This window comes from Hemitrygon akajei, chromosome 6, assembly GCF_048418815.1.
Source record: "Hemitrygon akajei chromosome 6, sHemAka1.3, whole genome shotgun sequence".
Taxonomy (NCBI): Eukaryota; Metazoa; Chordata; class Chondrichthyes; order Myliobatiformes; family Dasyatidae; genus Hemitrygon; species Hemitrygon akajei.
Window position 1 is genome coordinate 146172822 of NC_133129.1, and position 14680 is coordinate 146187501.

The 14680-nt window shown below is 39.6% G+C and overlaps 1 protein-coding gene across 2 annotated transcripts in view; it reads left to right on the forward strand.

Annotated features, from left to right (window-relative positions):
- The window catches only part of ush1c (Usher syndrome 1C), a 191396-nt gene that overhangs the window by 63691 nt on the left and 113025 nt on the right, over window positions 1–14680 (forward strand). For both annotated transcript variants that reach the window (XM_073049471.1, XM_073049472.1), the window contains exon 14: window positions 7826–7950. In XM_073049471.1, coding sequence (XP_072905572.1) covers window positions 7826–7950 — 125 coding nt within the window. The remainder of the gene's footprint in view (window positions 1–7825; window positions 7951–14680) is intronic.

Below are 14680 nucleotides of genomic sequence, written 5' to 3' on the forward strand. Positions count from 1 at the left end.
TTTAATGGGGAATTACTTTGTTTATTGACCTGCACTGCTCCAAAGAGCACTATTTGAGGTCATTCTTACCCTCTGCCATTAGGCTCTATAATGAGTCAACCTATAGCCGGGAAAGTGATGACCCCCTCCTGTTAGACTGTTGCAGGTAAATGATTTTTTATTCTTTCTTACTTCTCTTCTAATGTTTGTATATCTGTGCACCTGTAATGTTACTGTGACACTGGAATTTTCTTTGGGATCAATGAAGTGTCTATATCTATGTATCAAAGAAGTAGCCTTGAGCTGAATAGATTTGAGTTTTATTGACAAAAACCACATTCAGTTGCTTAATAAATTCATTGTCTGTCAAGTCATCACAATTAGCTTAAAATTTCTAATTTGAAATCTGAATTTGACCCAATAAAATGGAACAACTAGGGACAATTGTTATAGCTAACAAGTCAATTATTGTCTGTCAAATTATTAGGAAGGAAGTTAATCAAGGGATATAGCAGTAACCACTAATGTAAATGACTGACAACTTCAAAATCTAATGTGACAGCTATGAAATTTGAATTCATCTAATAATCAGGTAATTGTAAAGTATGAATCACAATATATTTTGTTATAAAGACCCAGTTGATTCCCAAATATCCTTTGGGAGGAAATATGCTAAAGTTGCAAGACTCTATAACTACCAACAACCAAACTGGTGGAGGAACCCAGCAGTTCAGGCAACATCTGTGGAGGGAAATAAGTGAATGATTTTGGACCCAAGATGTTGTCTGGCAATCTCCCTCTACAGGTGCAAAATGATCATGGCTGTCCAAGAATGTAATCCCGGAGCAAGAGGCTGTTCCTACATGCCTCATATTTAAAAGACCGCTCACTAATCTTGTAATTATGTCCTCTCCTTTCAGCTTCGCCCACTCGTGGAGGCATTGACATTAATCCTCTCTTGCCCCTTAAGGATCAGACATGATTCAATAACATCACACCTCAATTTTCTACCCTCCAATGAGTGTAGATCTAATCTGTTCAGCCACTTATCATGGTACAGTCCTCTAATGGCAGGAATTAGCTCATGAATCTCCATTGGATTGTCCAGGTACTAGTACAGTGCATTCCAGTTAATTGGGACATATCGGGAACAATATGTTTTGCCCAATTAAGCAGCTGCTACAATTATTCAGTTTCATGGAATTATTTAAAAAGGTATAAAAAAACAAAACAAACTACTGATTAACTGAGTAATTAGGTACTGCAAATAAAATACAGAACAAATTAGAACACTACCAACATTAATACAGTGTAATAAAACTGTGTATTAATTAGTAATGGTTATTGATGGAAGAATTCATCGAGTGTATGTTGCCATTTACTTTCGATGGACTGTAAATGAACAAAGTCAGTGCAGACACTGGACTGCCTTCATTACCTTCCTGCATGAAGTAGTGTCGTGATCCAACAATATATTCCCTGGCATCCTGTGTAGTCACTAGTTCAGGTTCTGTTGTGTCATCTTCACCCTCATCAGTCAGTCAGTCAGTCTGGGTCTTCCCGAACCAGAAATGCTGGATCAGTAGTTTTGTGCGAGCAGCACTTACCGTGCGACATAGAGTGTACATCGCCGGCAATCAGAAGCACAGGAAAAGCAGTTACAAAGCTATCAAGGCTGTGAAACAATAATACAGGGACAAATTGAGTCAAAATTCACAATAAATAGCACATGTGACTTGTGGTGAGGGCTGCATACCATCTCTGAGGCTCAGGTGCACAGATATTTCCAACGGGTGGACGGTCACAAGGCTGCGGGACCGGACAGCATCCCAGGGCGGGTACTCAGGATGTGCGCAGCACAACTGGCAGGTGTGTTTACAGACATTTTTAATCTCTCCCTCTCTCAGTGTAGAGTGGCCTCTTGCTTCAAGTTATCCACCATTGTCCCTGTACCAAAAAGGACCAAGGTAACATGCCTGAACGATTGGCGTCCTGTCACACTCACCTCAATAATAAGTAAATGCTTTGAGTGGCAGGTCAAGGACTACATTGGCAGCATGCTACCACCCAAAGTGGACCCCCTACAATTCACCTACCGACACAACCGACCGACAGACAATGCAATAGTCACTGCTCCACTTACCGTCCTTGCACATCTGAAGAAGAAGGATGCTGCTCTTGAATAATAGTTCAGCATTCAACACCATAGTTCCATCCAAGCTTGACGGGAAGCACAGCGACCTCGGCCTCGACCCTGCCTTGTGCAGCTGGATCCTGGGCTTCCTGTCAGATTGCCAGCAGGTGGTAAGAGTGGGCTCCCACACCTCCACCCCTCTGACTCTCAACACAAGAGCCCCTTGGGGCTGTGTACTGAGTCCTCTCCTTTACTTCCTATATACCCATGACTGTGTCGCCACTCACAGCTCTAATCTGCTAATTAAATTTGCCGATGACATTACATTGATTGGCCTCATCTCAAACAATAATGAGGCGGCCTACAGGGAAGAAGTCACCTGTCTGACACAGTGGTGTCAAGTGAACAGCCTCTCCCTCAGCATCGCAAAAACAAAGGAGCTGGTTGTGGATTACAGGAGGAATGGAGACGGGCTAACCCCTATTGACATCAATGGATGTGGGGTTGAGAGGGCAAACAGCTTCATGTTCCTGGACATCCACATCACCGAGGATCTCACGTGGTCTGTACACACCAGCTGTGTGATGAAAAAGGCACAACAGCAACTCTTTCACCTCAGATGCTTGAGGAAGTTTGGTATGGGCCTTCAAATCCTAAGAATTTTCTACAGGGGCACAATTGAGAGCATCCTGACTGGCTGCATCACTGCCTGGTATGGGAATTGTGCCTCCCTCAATCACAGGACTCTACAGAGAGTGGTGCGGACAGCCCAGTGCATCTGTAGTTGTGAACTTCCCATGATTCAGGACATTTACAAAGACGGTGTAAAAAGGGCCCGAAGGATCATCGGGGACCTGAGTCACCCCTAACCACAATCTATTCCAGCTGCTACCATCTGGGAAACGGTACTGCAGCATAAAAGCCAGGACCAACAGGCTTCGGGACAGCTTCTTCAACCAGGCCATCAGACTGATGAACTCACACTGATCTGTGTTACATTGACTGCTCTGTTTATTATAAATTACTATGATTGCACGTTTAGACGGAGACATATCATAAAGATTTTTACTCCTCATGTATGTGAAAGAAGTAAGAAATAAAGTCAATTCAATTCAATCACTTCCCTCATCTTCATATTCCCCACCTTGGTACTTTGATACATTGCTTTTGACAATGGCATCCCCCAAATCTTTGTTTCATTGTAACATTCAGGATGATTGTCAATTCCTTCAAATTCTTTGTAGTCCCGAACTTGCTGAAGTAGTGAAATTATTTCTTTTTCACTCCCAGGCGTTTCTGGCATCTCAAGCCTGAATGCAGTGAGCAAAACAGTCTGAATTGTCTTACTGCTGATTTCTCACAACTGTCACTGACAAACCGTATTGCCTTTACAAGGTTAACCTGTGCACTCACTTCCGTAGCTATTGAAGATGATGTCGGGTAGATTTTCTTCAACTGTTTTGAGATTGTAGTTCACAAACATTCTCTGATACAATGGCTTTAATTCCCACATCCACTGGCTGCACCAAGGGTGTTGTATTGACAGGCAGGAATGGCAGCTGGATGTCTCTCAAAATACTCTACATTGGGGTGTGCTGCACAATTGTCAACAAGCAGAAGAATTTTGCTTGATTTCCACTGTAGCACCAAATCTTAACTCATTCAAACGTTCAGAATAAATTAATTATCGAAGTATGTATGCAGCATACAACCCTGAAATGTGTCTTCTACATAGACAGCCACGAAACAAAGAAGATTATGGAACTGTAACATATTCAAGGAATAACAACAAACACCCCACATGCAAAAAACATCATGCAAACAGTAACAAAAACATGAGCAAAAACACAGAATATAAAGCACAAACTCAAAAGGCATATTTCAGTTCAGCTCAGTGTTCATTATGTGCAGGTTGACCCAATTCAAAAATCGCCCAAAAGTAGCTATCTTAAAAAAAGGAGCTGGCAGAACTAGAGCACATCATAAGCCTGAATTAGAGTCCAATTCTTCAAACCGTGGTGATTCAACCTTGCTTTGGCAGCATCAAGGGAGAGATGGATCACTTGAGCACAAGGACCTTCCCTCGGGAGCAGCTAGCAAGAGGGAGAGAGACCCTCCTCCAGCAGCAGCAGCAAGCGAGAGACTGGTAGTCAGTACTGAACACTCACTCGCCCTCAGCACATGCCTTGATGATTTCAATCTTCCTTGGTGCTTTAATCAGCAAGAACAGTGAGAGATGGAGTCGATCATAGGCTCGTGTCCCGTTTCCTGGCCTCCCCACCGCATGCTTTACTGACAACCTCGTGGAACCCCCTCAGAGACAGCAAAGCACCAGATCACCTGATCGGCCCAAAAACATGCCACCAGAATATAGATAACAGGCTCAAATAGTAGCAAAACCACGTCCAAAATAAAAAGAGAATATAAAAGAAGTGAAACGAGTTGCTTCATGAACCGTCTTGAGGATGGTTCCTTAGATAATGATGAACAGTAAAGAAAATTCCTTAGATAGTGATGAATTAATTAATAGGCTACATAATTGAAACTATTACATTACATGGGTAATATGCTAATACTTAGCCAATGAAAAGTGAGAAAGGTGATTAAACCGTTAGTTTAGCTGCTATGCTGCTCTCTGCCAGTGAGTGTGAGAAATACAAGAGCTTGTTTAAAAAGTACAAATCTTATAAAAAGTATTATTTAAATAACAGTGGTTTCCAACATTACTTCCACGCTTTCAATTTTAGGATGTTCCCTGTTGTCCCTCGCACAATTCCCATTCCCCTTGCAATTTATCTTGCTGATGTATCAAGCTTGCAATTGTAGATTTCAGCATTCCAGTTAGGTGATTGCTTCTAATTTGGTCCAGTAGTATAATTTTTTTCCACTTAATTTAAATGTGTTTGTAGCGTCTTGGCAAAGATCTGAAAAATAAATTTAAAATCAAAAATTTGAAAAAACACAATATTATCAAAAAATTGATGCTTTTTAAAGCAGCGTCCGTTGGCCCAAATGGATAACATAACATGAACATTCACAACTGAAGCAACCATTCACTTACAGCACAATGTAGTGTCTAATGGCCACATAAGTGCACATTGGCTCTTGTCCCAATTAAATAGCATAGTGTCCAAAATAAGCAAAGGGAATCCTGGCTATTTTCCTCAATTTGTTTTGTTCTCTTAAGAGTTGTTCCAAGTAAGTGGCTGCATCAGTTAACCTATGGTCCAATTAACCATCATCCACAATATATCATTTTTAAATAAAGGGGACCAAAACTATATACAATGCACCAGGTGTAGCTTGGATACCTGACATCCTGCTGCCTCCTGCATGTCATTTATATAAATAATTGAGAGCCAGGTCAAGTTATATCCTTTTAGCATGATAAAGACTGGACTTAACTATTCTGACTTTTACATCTATACAATATCCAGACTTCAATACATTACATCGCATTTTCCCAAACGGTCCTATTTTGTCCACCAGTCTTTTATATTATACTTTGACAAATGTCTTCTGATAATCCAAATATTCTATATCTGCTGATTCACCAGTATCAATTCTGCTTAGTACATCCTTAAAGAACTCTAGGGTGTTTGTCAAACAAGGTTTATCTTTTGTGAAAGCATAATGACTAGGTTTGACTTCATTAAGCTTCTCTAAGTGACTAGCTATTTCTTCCTTGGTTTTAGACTGCAGCATTTTGTCAACAGCCGATATTAAGCTAACAGTTCAATACCATTTTTCATCTTCCTCCCTTCTTGAACAGAGTCACATTGGCAGTTTTTCAAACCATTGGTATTTTGCAAGTACCCAGTAAGTTGGGAAAACCTCAACCAATAGATTTTCCTATCTTTGCTATTGACTCTTCATCAGCTGATCTAGATGAGGCAACTCACTACACAACTCATAATTAATTGAAGCTCGCACTTTATTGTCTCAGCACAAACTACAACGCAACTATGTTGACTCCAGGCTAACAAGTTAAAACATGAATTCTACTGTTCCCTGTGTACCAATACTCACTCAGACCACTTCTCCGATTTGTATCACTGAAATAGAAGATCGCCTGTTGGCCACATAATTGATCCTTCTTCTCCCAGATCCTGACATGGGGGCTCTTCTTTGCAATAGTTAGTCTCTGGGGTACTCATCCCTTTGCATTTGAAACCCTTCATTCTTATATTCTTCCCTCATGAGTTCAAAAGTTGCATTTTAATCTCAGTCATGTGACTGACCTGTGTTGGATTCCCATTGGATGTAGTCTAAGGACTGTACAACTTCGTGCACTAGGTGACTTCTTTTGTTCTATTCTACTTTGGTTCAAACCAGTCAAACTGGGTCACCTAGACACTGGGCCAAGCTAAAGAGATTTCTTCTGCAAACCTGTCATTGTACACAAAAAAACTGCTTATTTGAGAATAATCTCAGGTTTAGCAGAAACTCCTTGTGTCCTTGTTCAATTTCTCTGATTAAGTTATCCCACAGCAAGAATTAGTTCATCAAACAGTTCACAAAGTGGAGGTTACAGAGCAGTGTCACAAAATGGCAGCCTCCATTAATTCAAACATGACAAGGACAAAGCCATTTGGTTTGTCTACTTCCACTGTCCTTCACCCTTCTGAGTTCAATGTTTTCTTCCATATTTTAATTCCTTCATAGTCAACATTGTAGTCATTTCTTCCAAGATCATTGAGTGCTCCCCTTTAAAATCTAGCCATCCCTTCTGCCTTTGGTGCCATCAGTTAATTTAATACCTTATTACTCTTTACACTGTACTTTTAAAAGCCAGTTGAACAGGTACAAGGATAGAAAACATTTAGAATTTATGGGCCAGATGCTGCAAATGGGGCCGGCTTAGAGGGCATTTTGGTTGGCACGGACAAGTTGGGAGCAGGGTCTCTTTCTGTGCTGTATGACCCAGTTTTAGACATGGTACTGTTGTTCAATGGCTGATGCTTGGGGGAAGATAGGTATGAAACATGCACAAGCTTCTGAGAAACAATGTGCGAGAGGCAGCCTTCTCATGGAAAGGGGACATTTAAAAGGAAATTGCCAAGAACATATCTATAAGAGTCATGATCGGCAACATGAATGACTGGAATTCAGCAATGCAAGCAAGAACTCCTTGCTAGTGTTAATGCAAAATCTCTTTGACCAACGGTTCTACACCTCACCCGTTGTGATTTTTTTTTGTTGGCTTGTTCAATGCAATTATTATATGTAGCTTATCTCAGAAGAAAGCCTGAAAGTGCCTTGATTTCATGATGTGTGAGTCACCTCAGCTTCATCTCTGAGAGCATTGACAGGGGCTTGTGTTCATTTGTTCCTTAATGACCATGTAGCAAATAAACAAGATCTATATGCAATTACATGGTACTAGAAAATAGATAAGATATATATTCTTATCTATAACCAGTATCCATATTGAGCAAAAGCATTCCAGATGGAGTTACAAAATAAAAATAAATGACTAACTGCACATCATTATTTCCTGGTACACAAGCACATCAAGTATGTTGTCTGTAAAATGGTTAAGGATTAAATTAAATTTGATTATCTTGAATAATGTGAAAACTATTACAATAATTGGCACATTTTACCTTATATGACTTTTCCTGCTTATTTGAAAGCAAAGAAACTCAAGTTGTGCAAAATGAAATATTTTTTCTTCTGATTATTGAGTAATGTTATTGGAATTGCTCACAGGATAGAAGCACAAGAACAGAAGTTCAAAAGGGAATGGGATGAAGACTGGGGTCAACATGAACAGCCCACGAATCCAATATCTGTAGCTGCTGATGTAATTCCACAACCATCATCAAAAAGTGAAAGTAAGATATTTTTACAAAATTTCCCTTTTCATGTTTTTCAGAGTATATTGCATATATCTCTTTTTGATATACTTTATATTCATTTAAGCCTGAAAATCTAACTTCTACCCTAATATAATAATAGTCAGCCAGTAACATTAACACAATTTAATACTTATTCTTCAGTTTCATATTTGTAAATGTTGCAAGGAATTTGAAGGTTTCAAAAAATGTGGAAAAGCACTGGTTGCGGGTTTGTCAGAATTAAGTCATAGTCAGTAGTATTATCAAGTAGTCAATTGCATGGCTGTACATTAACGAGATTACTTCAATTTGTTGTTCTCGGATGAAGAATGCATTGTAGGTTACACTAGGCACTGAAACAGGAAAGGAAGAATTTAATGCTATATTTATGTTACTAAACAAGTCCATGATTGGTTTCCTTTCTGGAGTCTTCTCCAAAGCTGATGACATTCATAAATCTTAGTATTATTAGAATATAAAAATGAGCTGCAGAATCAGTTTGGCCAAAGACAGGACAAAATAGTAGCCAGGAGCATTCATTTCCTCTTCAGAACTCATGGTAGTTTGTTCACTTGCCAGACTTCTTGTAAACTGCAGCATTGAATACAACTTGTGTCACCTGCTCTTCATTGCAGCTTTGTTTAAAATAATTTATTGGATTAATACATTTAATCTGATGGGGATCATTTTGATAGCCAAGATATCAGGAACACATAGAAATTTTTAATTTTATTATTTGTTTTTCAAAGCAGAACTGAAATATAATACTTTGGCACTTAATTATATTCATCAAAGAAGGGAAGGCAGAGGAAAGGGGCAGAGTGGATAGAAGAAACTTCAAGCTCAATCTCACTAAACTGTGATAATAATGTATAGTTCATAGGAATGAAAGGCTTTCTCTACAAGATGGATGGATTGCACCTTCACTAAAGATGAACCAATATCCTGGCCAAGAGGTTCACTGTTTCTACTTGAGAGGGTTTAAATTTGATTAACATGGGGATGGAAACCTGAGCACTAGGTCAGAAAGTGGAGGAATTGAGAGGAAGGTAGCTGCCATGACTTGGAAAAACAGGCAGGAGCAAGGTAATAGATGCAATGAGATGGACAGTTTGAAGTATATGCATTTTAATGCAGGGATTATTATGGATAAGGGTGATAAACTTAGCACATGGATCAGTACAGGGACCTATGATGTTGTAGCGATAAAGAGATTTGGTTGAAAGAGGGACAGAAATGGGTAATTAATGTTCCTTGGTTTTGACGTTTTAGAAAAGATTGAGAAAGTGGTAAAAGGATTGGGACGGGGTGAGTTGTGCTGACGATTGGGGGCAATATCAGTGAGGGGATAATGGATGGCTCATCTATTGAGTCTATATGAACTGAATTCAAAAATAGGAAAGATGAGATCACTCTGATGGAATTATACTACAGACACTACTACCCCCCAACACCCTCAATAGCCCTACCAGGACATTGAGGAACAGATATGCAGACATATTAGAGGAAATGTGGAGGCCATAAGGTTATTGTAGTGGATGACTTCAAATTACCTAATCTAGAAGGGGCGCCCGAAGTTTATGAGGTTGTGCATCTTGGAGGGTTTCTTAAATCAATATGTAGATAATCTAATGAGAAGAGGGTCTAAACTGGCCCTGGTAATGGGTATTGAGCTTAGCCTGATAACTGACCTTTCTGTGGGAGAATAGGTAGGGAATAGTGATCATAACTCCTCAAGTTTTAAGATGGCTGTAGATGAGGAGAAGTACCGGCTTATAAGAGAGTATTAAATTGTAGCAGGGCAAATTATGAGAGTATTAGGCATAAACTTTCTTTCAGTTGGTGTGGTCTTGCATTGATTCTAATATGTTATCCTGTTATGGATTTATTGAATCTGCCTGCAAGTAAATCAGGATTGTATATGGCAATATACTGTACACCTACCTTGATAATAAATTTACTTTGAAACAGGGACAGGTAATTGGGAACAGGTGTTTTGGGGTAAATCCACATCTGATAAGTGGAGTGTGTTTAAAGACCAACTACACAGAGTATAGGACAGGCACGTTTCAGTAAAAAGGGCAGGGACAGCAAGTTAAAGGAACCTGCTGTGTCAAGGGAGGTAGTGAGTTAAGTGAAGGAAAAGGAAACATATAAGATTTAGAAAGCTAAAGTCAAGTAGAGCCCTTGATGATTATTAAAAAAAGCTAGAATAAGACTCATGAAGGGAATTGGGAAAGCCAGTAAGGGCCATGAGAAGTCTTTGGCAAGTAGGATTAACGAGAATCCTAATGGATACTCTACATACATCAAGAGCAAGAGAATAACTAGGGAGCAGGAACATAGGAGGGAACTTGTACTTGGAGGCGGAGCATGCAGGTGAGGTCCTAAATGAGTACTTTGCATCAGTATTTACAATGGAAGGATGTGGACGATAGGGAGATTTGTGTAGAGTATGCTAATCTAATAGGGTGTTTTGAGATAAAGGTGATAATATTGCTCTTTTAAAGAATAGATGGATGTCAACAAGGCCTGATGACATATGCACCTGGTTAATCAGAGAGGCAAAAAATGAGATGTCTTGGACCTTGACCAGCATCTCTGTGTCCAGTGGCCTAGCGATTAGTTGACATTGTTCCAGTATTCAAGAAGGGAGATAGGGATAATCCTGGAAACAGTCTTACATCAGTGGTAGGGAAGTTACTAGAGATAGTAAGTTTGTACTTATGAGAATTTGGGGGAAAAAGGGCATAATTAGGACAGTCAGTGATGTCTTCTGTGGGGCAAGTCATGTCTTACTAACATGAATGAGTTTTCAAGGAGGTGACAAAGGTGATTAATGAGGCTACAGCTGCAGTATATATGGATTTTAGTAAGGTGTTTGACAAAGTCCCTCATAGGAGGCTCACCAAGAAGGTTAATGGTGAATTGACTATTTGGATTCTGAACTGGTTTGCTCTTATGAGTTAGAGGGTAGCGCTCAATGTGACTTAATCTGTCTGACTAGTGTTGTTCCGCAGGGATCTACACTGGGATTTCTGCTGTCTGTGATGTATATAACTGGGCCGGATGACAATGTAGATGGGCTAGTAAGTTTGCAGGTGAAACAAAGTTTTGATAGTGGTGCCGATAACATAGAAGACTGGCAAAGGATACTGTGGGATATTAATCCATTGCAGATGTGGGTGAAGAAATGATGGATGAAATGTAACCCAGTCAAATGTGAAATGTTGCACTTTGGGATATCAAATGTAAGAGACAGTACATTGTTAATGGAAAGATCCTTAACAGTGTTGATACACAAAGAGATATGGGATCAAAGTCTACAACGATGTAAAAGTTGATAGAGGGTGCAGATGACAAATGGCATGCTTGCCTTTACTACTCGAGTAATTTTGTCACGAGTTGGGAAGTTTTGTTGAAGCTTTATAAAATTCTAGCTAAACCCCATCTGGAGTATTGCATTCAGTTCTGGTCACACCTTATGGGAAAGATGTTGAAGCTTTGGAGAGGGTACAGAAGGGGTTTAACAGGATACTGCCTGAATTCAGAGGGCATGCGCTATAAGGAGAAGTTAGACAAAGCTGGGCTGTTTTCCTTTGAGCAGCAGAGGCTGAGGGGAAATACGCTAGAGATTTTTAAGGATATGAGAGGGAAAGGCAGAGGAAACAGATAGTAGGTTTTCCCAGGGTGAGATGTTTAATACCAGTGCGCATGCATTATAGGTGAGAGGTGGATAAGTTCAAAGGGAATGTGCGGGGCAGATTTTTAACACAGATAGCAATGTGTGCCTGGATTCCTCTGTCTGTAGTGGTAGTGGCAGCAGTAGAGGCTGATAGAGGCTGTCATGAATGTGCAGGAGGGATTAGTTTAGTTGTGAATTTAATTACTACAGCTTGAGCATCCCTTATCCAAAATGCATGGGGCCAGAAGTGTTTTGAATTTTGGAATTTTTTTTCAGATTTAGGAGTATTTGCATCTATATAATAGATATCTTGGGGATGCAACCCAAGTCTAAACATGAAATTCTCTTACATTGCATATACAGATATACAGTGTACACACACACACACACACACACACACACACACACACACACACACACACACACACACACACACACACACACACACACACACACACACACACACACACACACACACACACACACACACACACACACACACACACACACACACACACACACACACACACTTTTTTAAAAAATATATATAATATACACGCCCTGAAGGCTGTCTGACATCACTGTGTTCTCCACTCTGAATTTACGTGCTACCAGTATGAAGTCTTTGTCTTCACTTGTTCATCACACATTTGTACTGATGTAGTCATTCAGCATGTTAGATGCTCATCAGTGACAATCTTGGTAAACCCATCAATGAACTTCACTGCTGCTTCCTGATCAGCAGACAATTTATCACTATAAGTCATTAAAAGTTTAATGCCATGCCTTTTCTTAAATTTCTGCAACCAGCCAACTGTGTATTCACAATTGCCTTCAATTTTCAGTTTGTTATGTTAAATCTTTGCTTGTTTCATGACCAGCAAACTGTTAAGTGGCATATGGGCACTCCAGTGCTGATGAGTCCACTCTTTCAATAACTCAGATCTTCACTTTGCTCTTTATGATGTGTTTTTATATTTTTCATTAACTTCTTTTCATTGCATATGTGAGGTCTCTTAGAATTGTCTGTGATGCGCAGAGATTTGCACAAACGCCTGGGAACCCTTCCAGCACCTTGTGGAATTTTCCATTTGTGATGTCATGTCAATGCTCAAAAAAAAATTCAGATTTCAGTGGTTTTTGGAATTTCGGATAAGGGATGCTCAACCTGTAATGCAATAAGTTCGGCACAACATTGTGGCCGAAGTGCCTGTTCCTGTGCTGTACCACCCCGTGTTTTATGCTTCTTTGTGCTTACTATCAAAGCGGCAAAAACTACAGATGACAATGGTGCAGCTAGTAACATTGCTGCTTCCCAAATCTAGCTGGTAAATAAAAATTCAGACACCGGACTGTAAAGTTTTTGAAACCATTGTCTCCTCAGTTTATTCTTTTGTTATGATAAACCGCTTGAAGCTGAACATGAATATTATTCCAGACTTCTTGTATCATGAAGGAATTTGGAGAAAAAATAAATTAGCTTTTATTGAATATAATGCTTTTATTTGCATAATGGTGCTAATGCTTTGCAATAGTCCAACTAAGCTAAAAATGTTTTGTTGATGATTTTTATTTGCACTCAGTTTCGGATACTTCTCGCTTAAGTATCCAACAATTATCAGCCAGCATTGATGGCTTTCAATTGCCCTGATACAGTTTCTCCATGACCACAATGTCCTGGTGAAACCTTTCACCATGCTCGGCACTGACAGTGCCAAGATTTGCAGGGAAGAAGTCTAAATGGGAATGCAGAAAATGAATCTTCAGTGATATGTTGCACTTCATTGTTTTGTATGTTTGAAGCATGTTGTCAAACAGCTGCACGTAGTTTGGTGCTCTGTAGTTGCCAAGAATATTTTCAGTAACATTCTTGAATGCCTTCCACGTGGTTTTCTGTGGTCCCACTAGAAGTTTTTCGAATTGCTCGTTACTGATAACCTGTTTGATTTGTAGACCAACAAAAATGCCCTCCTTAATCTTGGTATCAGCTACTCTGACACGAATTATGAATTGAAAAAATAAAGATAGGCGATTTCAAAGAAATGGGGCGTGATAGGGAAAGTTCATGATTTTCGTGATCAGCAGCCCAAAAGTGTTCAGGAAGTAACATCTTTGTTGTCCATTGTTACTGAGTAAAACTTCAGTCTATTCTAAATGATCTCTTTCTACATGTATTTCCTCAAAATGGTTCCTTCCAGTTGCATTTGATAACTTTGCATTATATTTTTACATTATATATTAAACTTCAAAGTAGGTGTATTATCAAAGTATGTATATGTCACCATATACAACCTTGAGATTCATCTTCTTGTGGATGTTCACAGTAAATACAAGCAACACAATAGAATCAATGAAAGACCACCAGCAACAGGAAGGTCAAACAACCAGTGTGCAAAAGACAACAAACTGTGTAAATGCAAAACAAGTGAAAATAATCATAATTAATAAATAGATAAGCAATAAATATTGAGAAAATGAGATGGAGAATCCTTAAAAAGTTAGTCCAGAGGTTGTGGGAACAGTTGAGTGAAAGAGTGAGTGATGTTATCCTCTCTGGTTCAAGAGCCTAATGGTTGTGGGGTAATAACTAATCCTGAACCTGTGGTGTGGGCCCTGAGGCTACTGTACCTTCTTCCTGATAGCAGCCGTGAGAAGAGAGCATGGCCTTGGATGGTGTGGGTCCTGGTGCTTTTCTGCAACAGTTCTCCATGTAGATGTGCTCAGTGGTGGGAAGGGCTTTATATGTGAGGTACTAGGCTGTATCCAGTACTTTTAGTCGGCTTTTTTCTGTTCAAGGCCATCGGTGATTCCATACCAGGCAATGATGTAACCAGTACTCTCTACTGCACATCTATAGGAGATTATCAATGTTTGGATAACATGTGAAATGTTTGCAAACTTCTAAGGAACTAGAGGTGCTGCCATGCTTTCTTCATAATAGCATTCACATGCTGGATCCAGCACAATGACACCGAGGAATTTAAAGTTGATGACCCTCTTCACCTCCAATCTCGCAATGAGGACCAGCTCATAGACCTCCAT